The 22,082-nt window shown below is 49.6% G+C and overlaps 2 protein-coding genes across 4 annotated transcripts in view; both read right to left on the bottom strand.

The window, feature by feature from the left end:
* Positions 1 to 7,866, bottom strand: part of BID (BH3 interacting domain death agonist) — a 185,137-nt gene extending 177,271 nt beyond the window's left edge. Inside the window, exon 1 of one of the 3 annotated variants that reach the window (XM_074938744.1) lies at positions 7,725 to 7,866. The gene's annotated coding sequence lies outside the window, so the exon portion shown is untranslated. Of the gene's footprint in view, positions 1 to 7,398; positions 7,416 to 7,724 lie in introns of those variants that run through there. The other 2 variants (XM_074938725.1, XM_074938729.1) reach the window with 2 other exon arrangements.
* A 3,445-nt stretch (positions 7,867 to 11,311) lies between these two features.
* MICAL3 (microtubule associated monooxygenase, calponin and LIM domain containing 3) overlaps positions 11,312 to 22,082 on the bottom strand; it is a 242,634-nt gene continuing 231,863 nt past the window's right edge. Inside the window, exons 43-44 of the mRNA XM_074938661.1 lie at positions 20,958 to 22,027; positions 11,312 to 11,456 (exon numbers count right to left, since the gene is read on the bottom strand). Coding sequence (XP_074794762.1) covers positions 21,843 to 22,027 — 185 coding nt within the window. The 3' untranslated portion in view covers positions 11,312 to 11,456; positions 20,958 to 21,842. The remainder of the gene's footprint in view (positions 11,457 to 20,957; positions 22,028 to 22,082) is intronic.

The following is a 22,082-nucleotide window of genomic DNA, read 5'->3' as shown; positions in this document are numbered from 1 at the left end:
GGAACCAGCAGCACCAGCTGGTCAGGTTGGCTGGGCTGGGACATAGGGGGCCACGGATGGGTCGAGGTTACCAACGACCTATCAGTACTATGGGAGCGGTACGATTGATGGTGCAGAGAACGACGTCTGCCACGGGATCAGGACTCCAACATCGAGGAACGGTGCTGCCTTGAGCCACTACTTCGAGACACTGCGACGCCTAGATCTGTGACGACACAGAGCTGGTGATCCCCACCAGGAGTCGTGGGCACGGTGCCTCGAGGAGAGAGAGCTGGAGTGCGAACGGCGACGGAGCCCGCGTAGGGAGCAGCTACAGTAGCTCCGACGAGAAGGGGAGCACGTATGGCGCCTGTGCCCGTCCTGTTGATACTCTCTGCTCAGTGTGGAGCAGTGCCTGGAACGCCGATCCAACGGTACCCAACCAGACAACCTAGTGGGTGATGAAAGTGGAGGCTGGAGGCTGTGCCCTGACAGGACGCTGAGCGGGACTGAGAGCAGTCCCCAAACCGGGATCTGCATCGGGTCGGGGTCAACTGCCTAGAGCCCAGTGGCGGCTTGCCTCTAGAGTGGGGCCTGGGTGCCGGTGGTGCCCCGGGTACCTGCAGAGTCATAATGTCTCAGGCCGCGTGCAGGGCCTCCGGCCATCCAGAGAGACCTGAGTCGACGCAACCGGGCTGCTCCGCTCGACATGAGTCCGAGGTCTGGAGCCCAGGGGGGAACTGGGGCTGCCCAATTCGGGTCTAGCCTCTCCCCTTGCTTTCTCTTGACACCGCTGAGAAGACAGGGCCTTTCTCTGTTTCTGAGATGGTGAGCAGTGCCGGCCACCGGAAGGTGCCGGGGGATCGCTGCGTACCGAAGACGAGGTGCCCAGTGCCGAATCCGCTCGGCGCACCGGGGTTGGGGCCAGTGCCGACTCCATGAGAAGGGCCCGAAGTCTAATGACTCTTTCCTTGTTGGTTCTAGGTTTGAAGGACCTGCAGATCTTACAGCGGTCGCTAATGTGGGATTGACCCAAGCAGCGGAGACAGTCGGTGGGCAGGTCACTTCTGGGCATCGAACGCCTGCAAGAGTCACACGATTTAAACCCTGGGGCACGGGGCATGCCCCGGCCCGAACACTAACTAACTGAACTGAAACTTGTTGAACTAACACACACAGGTACCATTAACAACAAATGATGAGTTCTGGGATGAGCTGCAGCGAAGCGAAGCTGGAGCAAGTAGTTCCGACGCACCCTCACTGGCGGCAAGAAGGAACTGAGGGTGAGGGGAGTGCGCGGTTCCCCTTATAGCACGCTATAGAGGCGCCACTCCAGGGGTTGCAGCAGCGCTCCCCCTACAGGTACTGCTAAGGGAAAAACTTCCGGCTCCGGTGCACATGGCGAGCATGCACACCTACTGTGGAATACACATGAGCAAGCACTCGAAGAACTGTAGCGTGGGCAGTGTCAGAAACCATCTATAGTTCTGCTTGTTCCAGGGGTTGGAAATACGGCACAAGGTGACGCTTGCAGCCACTTATGCATCCACAGAATCAGACACCCATTAGCATCTCACCTGATGCTGGGTAAAGGCTTTGATTGTAGATTCTGGGGTGAAGGGAAGCAGGGGGTCCTACAGGGAAAAATGATTTAAAACCATGAGAGTGGCCTGGTTTAGTGAGAGTGGAAACATTTTGGTGTGTTACTGACACCTGTAGCCTCTTCCTCCTGTTCACACAGGGCTGGATACAGGGCCCCTCCATTTACTTCAGTTTGAGTTGGATCAGGCCTAGGGAGAGGAACTGGAGAGACCAGGTAGCTGAGTCTAGAACAGGACTCATTGTCCAAGGCAGCTCTTACCACTGGGCTCAGGTACAGCTTCACACAGGTGCCAAAGGCCTACGCTCTTATTAGTTCAAGGTGCCACAGACTAATCTAAGAAGAGAGAGGGAGACACTCGGAGGAGCCCCGGAAAGTGGGGCAAAGAGGGGAGTTCACACACAGCATTGTAAAAATTTTGCTGTGCTGTTCAGCGAGCACCCCAGGAAGAGTGGAGGAAACAACTTAGGCAAGCTCAGCAAGGCCTGGAGTTGGGTACAATGCTAAACCATGTTTACACACTGTCCTTGGAGTAGGAAAGGCACCAGTGAGAACAGCAGCATCCCATATCACAATTTGCCGCAAACAGCAGCACTTCCCCAACTCCAGCCCAAAGAAACATCATTTTCAGACAAAAAATCCTACTGTACATTTATTGTACGACTTTCAAGATAGGATTTATCTTTAACCCCTCCCTCCGGTAACCACTCACTCTCTCTCACGTCATGTTCTTTGTCCAAACCGCAACTGAAAAATGTTTGGGGCAGTGACGGTCTTTCTACACTCTGAAGCAAATACATAGAATCATAGAATTGCAGGGCTGCAATGGACCTTGAGAGGTCATCTAGTTCAGCCCCCTGTGCTGCAGCAGGACCAAATAAACCTAGACCATCCCTGACTGGTGTTTGTCTAACCTGTTCTTAGAAACCTCCAATGATGGGGATTCCACAACCACCCTTGCAAGTCTATTCCAGTACTTCACTACCCTTATAGTTAGAAATTTTGTCCTAATATCTAACCTAAATCTCACTTGCTGCAGATTAAGCCCCTTACTTCTTGTCCTGCCTCCAGTGGACACAGAGAACGGATCACCATCCTCTTTATAACAGCTCTTAACGCAGTTGAAGACACATCAGGCCCCTCCTCAGTCAAGACTAAACATGCCCATTTTTTAAACCTTTTCCTCATAGGTCAGGCTTACTAAACTTTTTATCATTGTTGTTGCTCTCCTCTGGACTCTCTCCAATTTGTCCACATCTTTCTTAAAGTGTAACACCCAGAATTTTTAAAGACAGGTACTGTATTTGCCCTTCTCTAGTCCTCTGGGACCTCACATGTCCTCCATGAGTCCTCAAAAAATAATTGCTAACAATTCCAAGATTGCTTCAGCTTATTCCTTAAGTGCCCTAGAATGCATTTCATCAGACCCTGACGACTTGAATACATCTAACTTATCTAAATTTTCTTTTACTTGCTCTTTCCCTATTCTGACTTGCATTCCTTCCCCCTTGCTGTTAAATGTCTTAAGTATCTGGTCACTATTTACCTTTTTAGTGAAGACTGAAGCAAAATAGGCATTAAATACCTCAGCCTTCTTGATGTCGTCCTTTATTAGCTCTCCTTCCCTGCTAAGCAGAGGACCTCCAGTTTCCTTTGTCTTCTCTTGCTCATGCTTATGAATAAAATAAGAACTTACAGCTGGAATCAAATCCAAATCAAAACTCTAGAGCTGAACTTCCCCAAACTTAAGGAGGTTCAAACTTCAGTGTGAATTTTGCAGTTCAGGTCAAGCTCTGAGGATAGCTTCCTTCTTAGCAATATTAATATGTGCTTGGCTCTGTGCAAGACTCAAAGGTCAAGACTATCCTTGCCCCAAATCCCTTACAGCCTATCTGACAATTAATGCACAGTCCATTGAGATAATAAGTGAGAGGTGCTATGCAAAGAAATCATCAAGTGCTGGATTTGCCAGCAATTTCAGATCCTTGTCCGAGGAAACACCTATTAAATGGAAATGAAAAAACAGCTCATTTGCAGTCAGTTCATAATTCACTTGAGAAAAGGAAGTTACCCATCAAGCTGACTCCCCGCTGTGGGTTAGCTCACTCTGACAGCGAAGTGGGGAGAGTAGGAATTTCTCAGAACATTCCTACAGAGCCCATGATCTCACACCTGTGACCTGCTATTATGCATACACTAGAGCAATGCTTGGGTTGACTGCATATACAAAGTGCTAATGGTTACGCTCTTCCTGTTCCTCACAGGCACAGCAGTGGTGGGCAACCTGCGGCCCATCAGAGTAATCCGCTGGCAGGCTGCGAGAGACAGTTTGTTTACATTGACCGTCCGCAGGCATGCCCGCAGCTCCCAGTGGCCGCAGTTCACCGTTCCCGGCCAATGGGAACTGCGGGAAGTGGCGCGGGCTTCAGGGACGTGCTGGCCACGGCTCCCATTGGCCAAAAACGGCGAACTGCAGCCACTGGGAGCTGCAGGTGGCCGTGCCTAAGGATGGTCAATGTAAACAAACTGTCTTGTGGCCTGCCAACGGATTATCCTGATGGGCCGCATGTGGCCCACGGGCCGCAGGTTGCCCACCACTGCACTACAGGATAGCACCACGCACTCACAGTGTCACACACAATTCTGTGGGTTTCAAGTGCCATTCTGTACATGAAAGGACTCTAAAAATGGTACTGGGTGGTCCCTGGCTCTGTCTCTTGCTGATTCCAGATCAAAAGTGCTCACTCTCTTAAAAAACAAAACTATTTGAAATACCAGCCCTTCAAACTCATGCCGAGATGCAAGAATCAAGCTGGGTTCATTTTCTTATGCACTACCATCTCTTTACATAAAAGTAAACAATATGAGGAAACAACATGGGCACAGTTGGGTCTCAAATAACCATGCTTATTAAAAAGACACACACATGCCAGGCCTAGCTACATACATGCTGCTGCATGACTATTTCTGAAGGCTACTAACACAGAACATGGTGAGAAACACTAGTGAGCTCACACACTGTTTAAATGGATGTAACCCTATTCCTATGCACGATAGGCCTCATTGCCAGTAACAGCGTTTCTGAAGGCTTGATGACACCTGTGCAGCCCCAGTTGCCTTCAGTGGGCTTGCCAAATTGTTTGGAACAATTGTCCTGATGATGCACAAGGAGGAATAGAAACAAATTCACCCTCTCAGTGGTGCTGGCTCCAGCTGGGCTAACTCAAGTAAAAAGCAGGAAAAAAAATCATTTTTGATTTCTAAATACAACAGATTTATATCCACAGACAGGATCAGTGGAGTGAGAAGGTGCCATTTTTATATAGTCACTTTTCAGTACAAGCCACACCTAAGTAGTAAATATGTGTGTGCTTTTAATCTCAGAGTAGAGCCCAGTGTGTGGGAAACCATGCATGCCACATGACAACATAAAACCTGCCCTAAAGAGTTTGCAATCTGATGATGCAAACTGTGTCTGCACAGCACCTAGCACAACGGAGCCCCATTCTGGGTTGGTTCCTAGGCGTAATAAATATGATTAATAATAACAGTAGACACGATGGAGCAAGCGACAGTTATAGGCAACAGGTGGGGGAAATAGGAGGCTGTGCAGACAATGGGTTAGAAAAGGTCACGTAGGTACTTGGTTATTATGGATGCATCTTTTTATAAAATCCATTCCCCCTCTATTTGTGTAACCCAGGCTGGCCCGGTGTAGATCTTTGTGCTCCCCGCCCCACCAGCAGCTCCTTCACCTAAGCAGTAGAGAGCTGGACAGTATATTATTTCTTTTCCCATAAAAAATAACTCAACAAAAAACAAAAACACTTTTTGTCATTTCCATTGAAAGTCCCCCCCCCTCTTTTTTCTGAATGAAAAACTGGCAGATGAAATTTTTGAAATATCGACTGCAGGAAACCAAAACATTTGCAAAAACTTGTCAAAAGAAGTCATTTTCTGTTAAAAAACATTTTGATCGGCTCTACAGAGGTTACAGAAGAGTCTGCTACAACCACTATGTAGAGCACCTCATCCTAAAGATCAAGCTGTAGGTTCTTGTACTTTGACTGTCCCAGGTTCAAAACCCACTGTCAGCTCATGTAAGAACAGTTACATATACTCCTTGCACACTCTAAAAAGCCCTTCTCTGGAAGAGTGCTTGCTCACTCAACTCCCTCTTGCTCCCACTGCCCTGCTGTCACCCTCCACCACACCAAGCATCTCTCCTCTCCAAACCCCATCCAGACACACCAAAATGTATTATTTAACATTACCATTGCAGCATAGGGGTCTGCGTGCTGCTCCTGGTGAGTAAAGGAACAGCTGAATTTACAACAATCGACCAGGGCAAGCCAGGCCCTGAGGGGAAAGAGGAGTGCGCTGATTGAATATGGTGATGGGGATGGCACTATGCAATCATTTAACTCCTGGTATAGGGAAACCTAGTAAGAGCCAGCATAAGCTCCAAGCCTGCAGACTGTCTGATTTTCACTCTTTTATTGGAGGTGACATTCCTGGATTCCTCTGATGTGAACTTGAATGCAACCATGGCCATGGAAATCCAGAAACGGGAGCTTTGGCAGAAGCAGTAAAGCAACAACCAGGCAGGAGTTTCCTAGTTTTGCTACAGGATTAATCTCTTCCTCTTCTCTCCACAAGGATCCTACCCAGAGATAGGGTGACCAGGCAGCAAGTGTGAAAAATCGGGATGGAGGTGAGGGGTAATACGAGCCTATATAAGAAAAAGACCCAAAAATCGGGACTATTCCTATAAAATCGGGACATCTGGTCATTCTACCCAGAGAACACCAGAAGGCAGGCTATGGCAAGCACTGTATAACACTCACCAGGGCAGCAGAAAGGGCCTTGCAGAGACACTCCCGGCAAGGCTGAACAGGAGAGGGGCAATCTGGCCAGAGACGTGCCAGCAGCCAGCCGTTTCCAAGAGCGGCGTGAGGACATGGCATGCAGGCAGCCTGCCTGAGCCCTGCTATGCTACTGGACTTTGCCAGTCGATCCGTGATCTCTGGGTCGCTAAGAGGCTCCAGGATCGACCAGTCGATTGTGATTGTATAGAATTATGAATTTGACACTGAATTGTATACAATTATGGATTTATTTTTGCGTGGGAGGGGGGCCTTAGCCCGAGGCCCTGGGCTGCAGCCCCTAAAGCCCCTGCGTTAATCCGGCCCTGGCCACGAGCCCACTCTTTTTTTTAAATTGACTAACTCGCATTAACATTGCTGTTTGTGAAACAGCCCATTGCGCCAGCCTGAAAGCACGGTGCCCTGCCATCAGGATGCATCCCCTGAAAAACACCTTGTGCCAGTTACTCGGGACACAGGCACATCATGGGTATGGGTGGGGGCTGGCACTGCCCTAGCCATTACAACAAGCAGAGCACAGCACTGGTACTAGTGCAGGATTCTCACAGGCTGGGGGCACTGGTGCTTGTACATTTTAAGGCCAAAGGAACTATTATGCTGATCGCCTAGTCTGAGCTCCTGCCTAACACGGGCCCTCCGCAGAACCTCGCCCCGCCACTGCTGCATCAAGCCAGTGACCTGAGGCTGAGCTCGAACACCTCTCGGAAAAACAGCCGATGGGCGGTAACCCACGGCTCAGCCCCACGCTCCAGCTCCCGCAGAGTTACAAGCGCTCGCTGCCGCGCTCTCTGTGCTGGGGGTGGCAGCACACCGGTAAAGGAATAAAGACACGTTTGTCATCACTAGCGCCCCCGCCCTGGTTTGGAGGCAGGTGGCACCGGGGCGAGAGAGGGGAATTGGGGGGGGGGGCGCGAAGATCGGTTTGAAACCCACCTTCCAGTACAGCCTCTGGGCATCTCACTCCGGAGTGTGAGACCCACAAGCCCGCCCCGCCGAGCGCACAGGCCGCCCTGCCCCGTGGCGGGGGGCCCAGGAGCGAAGCCCGGCCCCGGGCAGGCGCCACCCCGGCTCCAGGGCCCCGGGCCACTGCAGCCTCCGGGGCGCTGCCGGCCGCTCGCCAGCCGGATTCCCCGCGGGCTTCCCCGCCCCTCGCGCAGAGGGAGCCCCGGCGGCTCCGGGGCCGGCTCCCGCGGCGGGGGTGGGATGCAGGCGGAGCGCCGGGGCCGGCTCCGGAGCGGGGGCGCCCGGGGGATACTCACCGCGCGCCGCTGCCTGCGGGGCCCGGGCAAGCGCGCAGCCCCGGCCTGCAGAGCTCGGCAGCCGCCGAGTGGGGGGAGCTTCCTCCGCTCTCCCTCCAAACCGCTTAAAGAGACAGCGGCCGCTTTGTGCTCCGGCGCCGCGCGGGCCCCCGGGCGCTGGGGGAGGGGGGCGGGACCCAGCCCAGGGCTGGATCGCAGCGCGGGGGGGCCCTGCGGGGAGATGCTGGGGGAAGGGACCTGGCAACTGCTCCCAACGGGGACACCGGGGGAGGAAATTAGGGCCAAGCCCCAGAGCAATATGGGGGAGGGTTGGAGAGTCCCAAGCCGGTGTGTGTGCGGGGGGGGGAGGGGTATTTATTTATTTTTTTACCACCCAGGGACAATTGCATCGCGTGCCTGTGGGGGAGACAGCGCGGAGCTGCTAGCAGGGATTGCCAGGGAGCCCATCGCTGTGGCATCGAGCCATCAGGCAGGCACAGCCCTTGGGTAAAGGCCTAGGCCCACTAACATGCTGCTGGGAGGGGGAAGGGATCCCTGCCGAAGGGCCAAGAGCAAGCGGAGCTGCCCCGCGAGGAGGGAAGGGCTGAGGGAGTGGAGAAGAGGAGCCAGGTTCATGGCTGTGCGCGGGGGGGGGAAGGGAGCCGTTCCTAAGGCGCCCAGACTCAAAACGCTGCAGGCTGGCAGGTGGCTGCACTGTGCCAGCAAGACGCGACTCAGCCGTGCACAGGAATTTCCCCTTGCACAGGTGAGCAAAGAGGACGCCACCTCCCGCTTGCAGTGGGGCCCCTGCTGCTATCTCCGGGGGAAATCACCAACACTTGACGCAACTGGCTGCTGTCTCATGCGGCTCTAACAGGAGGCTCGGCCCCCTAGGCTCAGGTCCCCGCAGCTAAGCAAAAGAGGAACCGCTCAGCAAATATTTCAGCAGGCCAGGGCTGCCTCGGTTCTGTCTAACCCCGCAGCGTTTCGTGCAGGGGCAAGGCGGGGAGAAAGGTGAAATCAGACACAGTTCCAGGCTCGGTGCTGCTCGACAGAGGGGTCCCCATTCTGATCCTAGCTGGGGAGTTTTTTGGTGACCAAGATTACATTTTGGCTTGAAAATTAAGTATTATCAACCCTATTCATTCAATAGTAATAAGGTCCCCTCGCCTTGTAAATAAAGAGATTTTTAAACCAATCACCAGTGTTTTGAATAATAAGGGGGGTGCTTTTTTTTCTTTGCTGGTTTCTGAGCCTTTAGGCTGCACTTACTGCATGCTTCTAGCTTTTCTTTACCACCATACAGACTAGACACCTCAAAGAAAAAGGAAGTGAAAACTAACATTCTCACCTGATTAGCGCTGGACCAGGCTAGAAGGGCATTTGAGCTCCCCCAGTACTTCTGGCAAAGGAGGGGGGCTAGGCCCCAGGCCCAGCAGCTGCCACCTAAGGTCCAAGCCACGCCCAAGACACCGTGAGTGGCCCTGGGCCCCAATGCCCACATAGAAGGCCCTGGGCTGGGGAGTCTGTCCCAGAGTGTCAGTGCTGTGGAATGGGAGGGCAGGCCTTGGCACTTCCCCAAGCCCCCTGCAGGAGGCGGTACCATGCAGCACCAGGGCTTTGCACAGAGAGCGGTGTGCTCAGGGTCCGCAGATACCTCCCCCTGTGCTTTCTGGGCTGTGGCCTGCCCTGGTTCCAGGGGCCCAGGCTTGGCACATCTCAGCAGAGGGGGAATTACTATGGAGCCCCCAGCACCCCTGTAGAAAGCCCCAGTTGCTACCCAGCCTGGGACAAAGGTTCAGGGAAGTGCTAGGGCCTCCCGTCCCAGCCCGCAGCACATGGACTCTAGCAGGCACTTCCTTATTGGAGAGGGACATGGGCACCCTTGTCTCTTACTTCCTGTGGGGGTGGGGGGTGGGTCCTTGGCTGCAAGGCTCTCTGCACTTCTGTCTTGGACATGGCCAGGGAGGCGGTAGCTACTGGATCTCTGCTCAGACCCAGCTGGGGCGGGACCTTGGCCCCCCTGTGTTATGCCTCTCCCTCCTTCCTCTATGATCAATGCTACTGACTCTGCCTTCGTTCCCACAAGGCACTGCAGGGGAGGGAGGGGTGTAGGAAGGAGGAAAGGAGCCTTTTACTGCTCCACAGGCCGAAAGGTCCCAGCTGGAGTATAGTGACATCCCCCCTCCCCTTTGCTGCTCCTAAGCAAGTAGATCCAAACAGGTGTCAACAAAAGGACTCAAGCCCTGCCCCAATCATATGACTCCAGCTGCTGGGGCTTTAAGAAATACACCATTTCCAGAGTTGGCAACCTTCACAGTCCATGGCCATTTTCCTCTCTTTGTGTCCATCTCCCCCTGTCCAAATGATCCTTCACCCTTATGGAGAATGTAAGAGACAGTAGTACATTTTATCCATGGAGGTTGTTTTTTTGGGACAACCTTATAGAAATCTATAGGATGATTCAAAAAACCTATAGCAAGGAGATCATTCTTCATTAAATTCTATAGGGTTTTAGACTAAGTTCTACAGAAAAGTGGTTTTCAAACTTTTCCATACTGGAGCCCTCCCCCTCCCATCTAGCCCTATGGAAGGACAAAGTTGGCTGCAACTGCAGGTTGAGAATCCCTGCTCTAAAGCTGTATTAGTTTCATTCCTGTTACATTCCATAGGATTTTTCCATAAGTTTGAGAGTGTAGGGAACACTCCCCCTCCCCCAATTTTGAGGCGTTCCTCACTGGAAAGGGGGGTTAAGGAGAGTGGAGTTTTCCTGCTCTTGTGGCAGATATGAAGTCCCTTGCTGTGATGCTGATAGGGAGCCCTTTGAGGTCTCCTACCTTGAAAGGTGTCTCACTTGGGCCTGTGAAGCAGCACCCTTTAAGGAATAAGCCTGCCCTCTCCTGTACATGGGACCTAGAGATGCACTTACTTAACCCATCAACCACACACAGCATTCATTGCAAGAACTGTTAACAAAACAAATTGTGTGTGTGATAGAAGTCACAGAGACAGCTTTCCATTAACACACAGTTCCCCTTTCATGCTTGCTATGGTTATCCCCCTAGTAAGTTAAGGGTGTTTGGAGAAATTGTTTTGTCTGGAAAGTGGTTAGAAAACCCAAGATATTTGGCTTTCCCACTTACAGTAGCCGTAAGAGAGATAGATCCATGCCCTCACTGAAAATCCCGCCCCCCAATCAATCTTGGGCACACAGGCCCCATGCCATAAAAGAGCCTTCACCAATCATGGCCTCATACCCCAACTGTATCATGTCACATCCCCACACATCAGTCCCTAGAAAGGACCTTACCTCTCCCCTGCCCCCCACGCCCGTCCCTTCACAGTGATGTTATAAACCTCCCTCTATCCCTTTACCTGAGCCACTGCGGAACTCAAAGCACTTGCAAATGATCCACTCCTCTTTTGGCTTCAACTCTCACCTTCTGAAAAAGGGCCCAGCAGAATGGGTGGGGTGAATAAATAAGGCTGCGTGTGGGGGATGAGACAGCAGCATGTTGCAAAATGTATACGCTGCAAAATATTTCCTCTTCCTGGAGTGCTCTTTCGTATAAATGGAAAGTGAAAGCAAAAACTACTGCCACCCTGAACTCCTGATTTGGGTCTCCTGTCTTTTCATGGTGGTCTCTTCCTCTTCTTACAACCTCCAGATGCACACAGCCAACCTGTGGTAGATACAGGGAGTGTAGCCTTCCTCTACCTAGGGGTCCTTTCCAGGCCCGGCGTATTTGTTTCCTGAAGTGGAAAAACCAGAATCCTTGTCAGGCTCGTCTTATTATTTGTATTATAGTAGCACCTGGAGGCCCCAACTGAGCTCAGAGCCCCATTGTGCTACGTGCTGTACAGACACAGTGGGAGAGAGCCCCTACCACTGTTACAATCTAAACAGACAAGACGGGGGAGGGGAAGCAAATATCTCCATTTTACAAACAACTCTGTGGCACAGAGCTGGGAAGTGATTTGCCCAAGGTCACAGAGCAGGTCACTTGCAAAGCTGGGAATTTAACTTAGATCTCTTAACTCCCAATCCAGTGCCTTAACCAGAGACCATCTTTCCTCTCTATCCATCTTCCTTTTGAACAACAGGAGAGAGGCCCCCTACAAGCCAAATATAGCCTCTTTGGCTGACACCAGGGAAATCTCTCCCAGGGCAACTGTAGCTGCCTCCACAGTGGAGTAAAGACCAGAGCCAGTCAGGACAGACCTTTGTTGTCAGAGCATTTGACACCAGCTTACAAGGATCTATCACAGGGCTGGCCAACCTGCACCTGAGAAGGAGCCAGAATTTACCAATGTACATTGCCAAAGAGCCACATTAATATATCAGCAGCCCCCCATCAGCTCACGCCCCCCCCGCCCCGCCTGCCAGCAGCCCTGCTGATCAGAGCCTCCCCCTCCTTCCTCATGGCTCCTGTGGCATGAAGACGGCTCTGGGGGGAGGGGGAGGAGCGAGGGCGAGGCAGGCTCAGGGAAGGGGTCAGGAAGGAGTGGGGGCCTTGGGGTGAAGGGGTGAAGTAGGGGCAGGGCCTGTGGCAGAGTCAGGGGTTGAGCAGTGAGCACCCCACCCTTCTCCCCCCGGCACACTGGAAAGTTGGCACCTTTGTTGGTGTCTGTGCAAGGAGCTGCATATTAGCTTCTGAAAAGCCTTCTCTGGAGCCACAGGTTGGCCACCTCTGATCTTTCTATATTAAAAAGGTTAGAGCTGTTTCCCCTCTGCCACCTGGAGGACAGAAGCGATGGCATCCCCAAACAGACAGTCTGTGGAGAAGGAGCTGTCAAACAGTGAGGAATAATCTAGTCAGCAGAAAGCCAGTGTGTCACATCAGCCCCTCCCAGCCTCATCAGCATAGCAGAGCGGCTTGTATTTTCCAAAACATGGTTTATTTACTTACTGTAAAGAAGAACAGAAGTTTGCACGAAGCTTTACTTTCAACATTTAGGATTTCCCCAGCTGGGATTCTCCCAACAGCCTGTAAATTTCCTGATGGGTGAACAGGGCAATGACAGATCTGGTGACTTGCTTAGTCATATGCTCAGTCAGCGGTGTCACTGGGATTAGGAACCAAGTTTCTTTGTGCTCCCAGCCCCTTTGCTCCAACCCCGTATCACATGGGCTCATTCATTAAGGGAACATCACCTACCAGTTGCGGCCAAAGCCTGTTCTCTTAAAACAGGTATAACTCAGACTGGAAGGCTCTCCCCACTGAAGGCAAACAGACTAGTCTCTGAATCCGTCCAATCTGTTGCAGATATTGCTCCACAGCTGCAGATACTGTAGCTAATCAGCCCTGAAGATGCACCCAGCAAGGAGCCTGGGAGTGGACCACACATTGGTATAACGAATGGAATGTGTATTGCATATGGTATAGAGGCCTAGAATGGAACAGGTGCTGGTGTCACTTGCAGCGTGGGGTGGGTTTAATACAGCAAGGAGAGCAGGGACAGCTTATGCTGGGACTGCAGACTGAGGTGAGGGGATAGGATTGCACACCAGAACTGAGCAGGAACATTTAATGGAAAGCAGCGAGTGAACGCACATCGCTCACACCATGGCATCTAATGCTGTAAGAGACTAGAGATGGGAGCATGCACCAGTGTTATGCATGGAGCGAGGGCAGAGCCAGACCAGAGGTTTTTGCTGGGATCTGATATCAATGGCCCATGTCACTAAGTTAATGCAGATGAAGGCAGCTCCTTCTGATTTTATGACTCCAAAGGAAAACCAGGGGCTCCAAGGTGGTCAGCACCACATCTGCTGACTCCATGGCTCTCCACTAGGCAAAACACACACTGCAGCAACTTGAGGAACAATGGGCATTTCCTTTGAAAGAGGGCTCACAACTGGCACAACACCCCTCTGCAACTTGGACATTAGCTCCCCTCTCCCACATTTATGGCCTGGTGCCAGTTCCTATGATTCATTTGGTTCCTATATTCCCACCCTGCCAGCACCCTCTAGGCTATTTCATCTTTCACCATTGCCAGCTCCTCCCCTGGAGAAGAACTGAGAAATCATGTATGAGACGGGGAAAGGATGGGACATTGTGCTGGGCTTTATCCAGGGGTGAAAGTAACTTAAAGGACTTACCAGTGCGCCGGAGTCCTGAGTGGGGGCATGGCCTCAATCAGAAGAGGCGTGGCCTAAACCAGAAGAGGCGGGGCCTTTAAATCAAGATTTAAAGGGCCTGGGGCTCTGGCCGCTGTGGGGAGCCCCAGGCCCTTTAAATCACTGCAGGAGCCCTGCTGCCGGAGCCCCAGGGTAGCAGCAGCAGGGCTCTGGTGGTGATTTAAAGGGCCAGGAGCTCCGGCTGCTGTGGGGAGCCCCAGGCCCTTTAAAGCAATGCTCAAGCCCTGTTGCCGGAGCTCCAGCAGTGATTTAAAAGGCCTGGGGCTCCCCGCAGCAGAAGCAGCCCTGGGCCCTTTAAATTGCCGCCGGGGAAGCCGGTCTGGTCCGGCACAGCGTACTGGCTTACTTTCACCTCTGGCTTTATCAGAACAGCAGGCTTGTTTGTTTTATCTCAGGTCAAAAGACCTCACATACTTCAACTGGGGCACAAAGATAAGTGACTTGCTCATGGTCACAAGATAACTCCATGGCAGAGACAGGAACAGAACCCAGCCCTGTGCCTTAATGACAGGATCAACCTCTCACGCTCCTTTATTCCCCCTTTTGAAGTCCAGCATGGAAACAAGCAAACAAACAGTAAGTAAAACAAATGGCAACTCCAGCAACAAAAAGAAAAAAAATAATGAATGACTTTATTTTTTAGTTCAGTTGGCCACCTGAGGTGCTAAAATCTCAACACCAGCAAAGCAAGTGTGCATAAAAAACAAAAAATAAAACACAACCAAACTGAAGAAAACAGGCTGGATGTTTTATACATGTAGGATACACACTTTCCTGTTAACACTCCACACTCACCAACTATAAAAGCCTTGAACAGTCTGAATATCAGCATTCACTCATATCCCAAGGGATAGGTGCCAAAGCAAATCCCTTCAATTGGACTGGACTTCACACACACACACACACACACACACACACACACACATATACATACATATATATATATATAGAGAGAGAGAGAGAGAGAGATTATTTAAATTACTGCAGTGCCATCATAGCATGGCATGGCATTTTCCCCTTCACATCTACACCTTTCATGACATCCTTGTCTGTTCAACTCCACTTCCTATATAGCACCATTCTAAGCATCTCCAAAAGCAGGAACATTCAGAAAGCATTTAATCTCTGTTATCGTGCATCAGTCAAGGAGGAAGTGATCTCTCCCATGAATTATATACAGGCTGTTTCATAGTATACTTAGAGACTTCTTTTTATTGCAGATGGTAACAGTTCCAACTCCTGAGAGCCATGTTGTGGCTTTTCATATTTTTACACGAGATTAAATTATGCAATGCTTCTTATCCATCAGCAGCCGATGTAAACAGTTAATCAAAAATTCATTTTAAAAGTTTTAACCAAAGAGGTGGTGGTGAATGTTTTAGAATTAACTGTTAAAAAATGGAACCAACAGCTGCTCCAGATCATGCAATCTAGACCTTTCAAATGCTCTAAAATGTTCTTGATTAGGATGTATAAAAATATTAAAATCCACCACAGAGTGCAGACAAACATGCTAACTAGCTCTGTGCAAGCACTGTGTTCTGATGGAGGCCTGGACACTGCAAATCTCATTTTTTGACCGCCGGGGTGAACGAAGGATCCATTGGTGTTTGTACAGCCAACACACAAACAAATATTTACAGGAAATGCGGAGACAGATGGAGAGAAAAACAGATTCATGTGACTGTTTTAAAACCTGCTGTTGCTCTATAATCCTATCCTGATATGCTTAGCAATGGAGTTTGCAACAAGAAGAGCCACTCTCCAGCCCCAATTGGACAAATGGGGTTTTGGTTAAGTTAAAAAGACAAAAGTGTATTTGGAAGTTAGAGCTGAAAGATATTCATGTCTTTCCCTTTGCATGGTTTTCCTCTGGTGGAATGATCTCCAGAGCAGGCATGGGATAGGTAGGGAAGCACAGCTCTTCAGTGGGTTTGGGCCTCACCAAGTTGCATTGACTCTCACGATGCACAAGTGTACAAGGACAGGCTCCTGAGTTGCACCTCTGAAAGGATGATCCCTGTACTCAACCTGATCCCAGCCCTGAGCACAAGTGCTGGCCTCATCTTAGTTTGCCCCTTAGAGTGGAGGTGTCAGTTCCCACTCTAGGTACAGGGGAGTCTGACTCTGTCTAGTACTTTCAGGGGAACCCCATCCCAGGCACAGGGAAACTTAACTCCAGGCAGCACACATTGCCACTCCATGAGCCGGCCCCAGCTGTTCTTCAGCTCAGCCCACAAAGTGCATTAGGAAGTATGAAGCCAGTATTGAGCTCTCTTGCTATTCTACCTCTGAGATTCAGAGTTATTATTGCATGGGCAGTTCATGAATGTTTAACCTTTCTAGTGACTGGGGGAACATCTCTGATGCAGAGAAACCTGTAGCAGAAGGAGCCATTTCTCAAAGATGGGGATTATTTAATTTCATTTTATAAGACTAGTCAAAGGAATCAGGGCACAATGCATCAGCCATGCATATAAAATCAGAATTACTTAACCATAGCAACTTTTCTTATACCAATACAGTCATGAACAAGCAAAAAAATTATTAAAAAGGAAAAGGATATCAGGAATTTTTCCTTAGTGAAACATTAGGGCCCTATTTATTCCTGCATTGTTGTAATTTAGACTCTGTCTGGGGAGGGCTGGATTACTGGATGAGAATGGGGCGGGAAGGAGCATTTGTTACTGACCACAGGGGCTAAGCAAACTGCCATCAAGGTCTATTTTTAATGCTCACTTTCAGACAATGGAAATTAAAAGCCATGGAGCTCGTTGCATGCTACAGCCCAAAGCAGGCAGGGCTGTACACTGGGTACTGTGCTCCCAACAGAGATCACATTCCTGACATGCAACTCTGAAATCATGTTGCTTCAGGTGGGAGCTGTTCTCAGAAGACAAGAGTATAATAAGAAAGATCCTAAGTGCAGTGGGAAGAAGAGTAAATGAGTAAAAAATAAATGTTAAATATCTCGAATAGAACTGCAAAACAATTAATTACCAAACAAGAAGCCAGGATGAATTAACATAGGGCTGAAGAGATCAGCACTGCCATCGGAAAGTACAGGAAAGCTTCAAGGTGTAAGGTAAGTCTTATACAGATTTGTATCTTTGTTATCATATTCTAGAACTTCCCAATTCTGAAACTTCCCAGCTTTGGCACTTTCTAACAGTGAAACTCATGCAGCCCTACTCTGAGTCATCACGAGATCCCAGTGGAGATGCAGCATCAAAGGGGCAGGTGCTACTGAGAAAGGTATTCCCCATGTGTTGGAGAAACTGAACAAGTGACAGGGATTCTAGAAGCTGGCTTGAAACATTTTGTAATATCTAAGTGCCCGACGCTGCAAAGACTTATCAAGAATAGTACTTACTACCATGTGGCGTCCCCCTGAAGGGACTCCCCACAGTGGTCAGTGCTATGCCCAGTAATATGTTGTTTGCAGGATCAGGCACTAAGGTTATGTCCACACTGCAGCTCGGAAGGTGCCTCTCCGATCAGGTAGAGACACACGCTAGCTCTGCTTGAGCTATCCTAATAAAAATAGCAGCGTGGACATTACGGCAAGGGTGGCAGCAGGGGCTAGCCACCAGGCTTGGACTGGCTTGTACTTGGGTGGGTAGCTGTGCTGCAATGTCTACAGTGCTATTTTTAGCATGCTGGCTCACGCAGAGCTAGTCTGTGTCTGCCTACGCGGGCTGGGAGGCATGCTCCCCCCTGCGGCGGAGAGATACCCTAAGGAATTATAACTAGTCAATGCAGTTTGCTTTTCAAATCAACCCCAACCCCTCTTCCAAATCCATTTTTCATCTGAAATGCGAGTTTCTTTTTAAAGAGCAGCTTCAGGCCACCTATCACAGGGGCAGCAGCTGGGGTTGAAGCCCAGGACATGACCCTGTGGCTTTTACAGTCATTGGTGAATTACTTAAAAAGGAATCCATGTTAAAAGATATTCTCGTTCCCATGAGATGAGGTTTTTGTTTGGAAATCGGTTTTGTATTGCCCCAAAATAAAATAACTAATTCTTTTGGCTGGGGACTCCCCCTCACCCCCGTTTCCTCTTCTATTCTTTCCTCTCCCCAGCAAGGGTTAGGGCTTCACATTAGGTTGAACCTGTCCCTCTAGCCCAGGGCTGAGTTGTCCTCCCTCCACATCCGAGCTGTTTGAAGCCTAGGACTCCTTCCTCCCCAGGGACATAGTACCCTGCCTCCTGCACGTTCCCAGTCTCAGCCAGTTAAGGAATAGACATGGAGCTTAGGTTCCAAACTCAGCTTTCACCAGCCCATGGTCTGGTTAGTACCATCTACGGGGGCACGCACTTGTACTAATAGACTCCAAGGCTGAAGGCCTTTAGTCTCCCTCACATTCAAGGCAGCACGTATTACTGAATGCACATTGCCACATTTGTGTTATTATCTACTCTACTAGCTCAAAGAGTTAGAACACCAGGGCCGTCCCTAGAAGGGTGCGGGGCCCGAGGCGGAAGTGACGGATTCGTCTCTTCCATGACTGTGTTGGCCAATCGTACTGGCCCGCGGGGCCCCCCAAAGCGTGGGGCCCAGAGCAGTTGCCCTGGTTCGCCCTACCCAAGGGATAGCTCTGTAGAACACCTTACTCAGATGCAGTTGCAGAAGAAGGCAGTTTGAAAATATGCACCCAGACCGTTTCATGTGACAAGAGTCTCTATATTTCATTCTAACAAATAAATATTTTTAATTAAAAACTAGTGCTTATGTAATGGATTTTCTGAAAATTTAACTGAATTGGAAATATAAATTGTGCCCTTTACAGGTTTTTATGAGGTAAAACAGGCCTCAATTTTGGTTTTAAATTGTTTTTCTTTTTTTTCTTGTTTTTACATGTGCATTAGGTCCTCACTTTCTCCTCTGAGGCCAGTGAGACCTGAAGGGTTGCAGAGTTTAAGAACAAGCATCTCCCCACCCCACTTTTAGCTGGGGGCAGGGAGGGCTGTTGTCAGATTAGAGCCTTGTGTGACATCACTATTCAAGTCCCCCCAGCACAAAGAGAAAACCTCATATTTCTTCTATAACAAGCAACCAGCAATTTAAAAAATATTATGTTAAGAGGCTCTTTTTATACAGCATAAATGAGGAGGGCAGGGTAGCTTTTTGTTTTTTCATTTGCAGTGCGTATTTAATGATCAGCTGTGTTCCTCAGACAGTGTGCGCTATTAAAATAGGTCAAGGCTGGTTTTAGGAACACAGTCAGCAAGAGCCACCCTAAATTTTGGGGGTTTTTTGGGTAGGAGTCACCATTTTTGCGGTGCAACCCACAAAAACAGTGTGTGTAAACTCCACCTGCTGGTTCTGCAGCTACAGCTTGCCCCTTCACTACACAGGCAGGTGAAGGTCTATGTTCAGACGTTCCACTGGAACTTTGCTCTGGGTACCTAGCACGAACACTATTAAGTAACATAGTGGCTGGCTCTTTGCGTTGCTTTGCTAGACCTTGGGTTTAATTTGTGGTCACATACTCCCTGGGATGTGAAGGGCAGGAAGCACAGGAGACAGCTTGCTCAGCCCCTGCTAGCTGGGCTGGGGTCGGGTGGGAGAAAGTATGTTTCCACAGCCAACTAAACAGCTTTGCAGATGGTCTCTGGAGAGTGTCCTATCCGTTCCTCCTCTGCTTGAAGTACAGTGGGCATGGCATGGGTCCCTAACAGCGGTGCAAAGTCGAGAAAACAGACATGGGGCTCCTCCAAACTCTCGCAGGAATCCAGAGGACTCTGCTGGAGAGAGCAGATGGCCAAAAAGCAAGGTTCCATGTCCTTTATGAACACAGGAAGCGAGTAACTCAAGGAGTCCCCCTCAAAGCAGAAGGGAGAGTCCCTTTCAGACACAGCAGAAGATTAAATGAGAAGGACCCCACTGATTGTGTATCTGCTCCACCACCAGGCTATAGCATTAACAGTCTCAATGGTGCTGCATGGATTTGTTTGGGAACGGGACACACGCTCTCAGATACCGGAGGAAGCAAGCTTAACTATCTTCCTTCGCTGTTAAACCCCAGAGAAAAACACACTAATAATGGATCATGCTAAGGATGTGACAAAAAACAAATGTGGCTAGGAAATTCAAAGTTAAGAGGGATGGCATCACACCCTATGCCCAGTGGGATGGGTTAAGGATGTAGTGTACTTCTGGAGTCTGCCAAATGGTGACAGACTGCAGAGTCCTTCCCAGCATGGTAGCTGGATTGCTCAGTGTATGTCCTGCCCACTACTGCAAGTAGGAGTACAACGGGCACCCTCCTGGATCAAAGGCAGCAGCTCTGGGAGCGGAGCAGAAAGGAGCCTGCTTTGGCAGATGCAGAAAGAATTGTGCCTCATTTGCTAAGCTGGAAGTCATTCTAGGCAGCTCTTACAGTGGCAGGGTTCACCCTCGAGTGGAAGGGAGAGCTATTGGCGGGGGAGAATTTTTAGGTCACAGTTTTGCTTTTCTTGTTACAAACTATTAATGGTATTTAAATAAATTACAGGTTTGTTAGTCCAGAGAGAGGGAATCTGGGATACAGAGGGAAAATCTGCTATGAACACTACTGGTTTCTCACAACTCCATGGATGTGCAGGAGATCATCATAAAAAGGACTTGGCTAGGGCAGGATGCATACGTGAGTCCAGGAAGTCTGCCCTGTATACAAAGCAGGGACCAATCTGCGGTAGTGTCTTGCTCTCCTAGAGTTAAAACACACACTCCTCCCAGACCCAAGAAGTGTAACAGTAACATTATTAATAACAATACTAATAAATAGCCACAAGTAACAAGAGTCCTGTGATGTAGAAGCAGAGGTTGTGGGATGCAGCAGGCACACACCTATCACTCATTTGTCCATTTGTTTCTTAAAAGGTACAAAAATGAATCTTCTTTCAAGTATTAAAAAAATAAGTTAATTGACATAAAAGGGTCAAGGTGACTGAGGGCCCAGGCAGGTCTTAAGCTTCATTTCTGATGTGCAAAAATGAAATAGAGAGGGAAAAAACCAAACAAACACTGAAGAGTCTCAACAACGTTTCACCCAGAGGTGGCTCCCTCTCTGGGTTTAAAAGCCAGGGAATGCCGTTTGACGACCCCGCCCCTCAAAACACTTACCATTGTCCCACAAAGTCAGTATTTTCCAGTGTCAAAATGGTCGCAACAAAAAACAAACTAGATAAACTTATTAGCCTTTGAACAGTGGCCATGAAGACACAAGACTAGCAGTAGCTCTCTGTCCAGCATGTAGCAAAGTGGGGGGGAACTCCACACTCTTTCTCTATTCTTCTTCTCATAACCATAACTCTAGAAAGTACGATAGAGAGAGAGAGAGAGTGTCCTCTGAGGCCCTTGTCTCCGCAAAAGCCAGGTCGGGCAGAAGAGGTTTCAAACAAACACACCACCAAAGTTTTCTCTTTCCAGTGTTCCTTCACACCCATGCATAATGCTCGCCTCAGGTTTGTTTCTTTGGTGGGGAGGAAGAATAAAACAAAGGTGCTGCTCTGGGCTTCAGGAGCTCTCCTTTAGCTGGTTAACTCCCCCAAGGACTGCTACTGGCTGCTGTGGTTTTCAGGAGAGGGTAGCCACTTCTCTCCCTCTCATTAAAAAATGCTAATAGTGAAAAAGGGAGAGAGATCAGACTGCAGCAAATCCAGTTTGGTTAAGGGTTTTTCCTCATTAAAAGGTAATAAATCTGTCTACAAAAAGTCTACCCCTTTCCCTCATATCACAAAATGCGAATGGCCCCTTGTATAGGACCCAAAGAGACTGTGCAATCTCAGGCCATCGTCTTCAGCTTGGTTTGCAGACGTTGTGCGGGACCCAAGCCTCTAGACCCAAACCCAATTATCAAAAGGCTTCTGGGTGCTTCAAACTGAATTCCTGCATGCTGCAGAACCCTTAACAAGGTTTCCCCCTCAAGATCTCTTGATCCAGGTAGTTCTGGCAAACTCAGCGTAGGCCAGCTGGATAGCACAGACCAGCAGAGGTGAGTATGTTAGCTCAGGACCAGTTCAAGCTAGAGCCCTTGGACAGCATAACAGCTTCCAGGTCCTTGTCCTCCTCTTTTTCTCGAAGCCGCTGCTCCTCAAGGAGGGCCACCAGAGAGTCTCTCTGCTCCACGACTTCTAGCATCTCATTCAGGATCCTCTTCTCTTCTGATAGCTCCTCATCTGTTTTCAGGTGATCTGGAGAAAAAGTCAAAAGTGTCAAAGGATCTAGGACCGGAAAGAGATACATGAA

This window comes from Natator depressus, chromosome 1, assembly GCF_965152275.1.
Source record: "Natator depressus isolate rNatDep1 chromosome 1, rNatDep2.hap1, whole genome shotgun sequence".
Classification (NCBI taxonomy): Eukaryota; Metazoa; Chordata; order Testudines; family Cheloniidae; genus Natator; species Natator depressus.
This window is presented reverse-complemented; position numbering and strand designations above follow the sequence as displayed.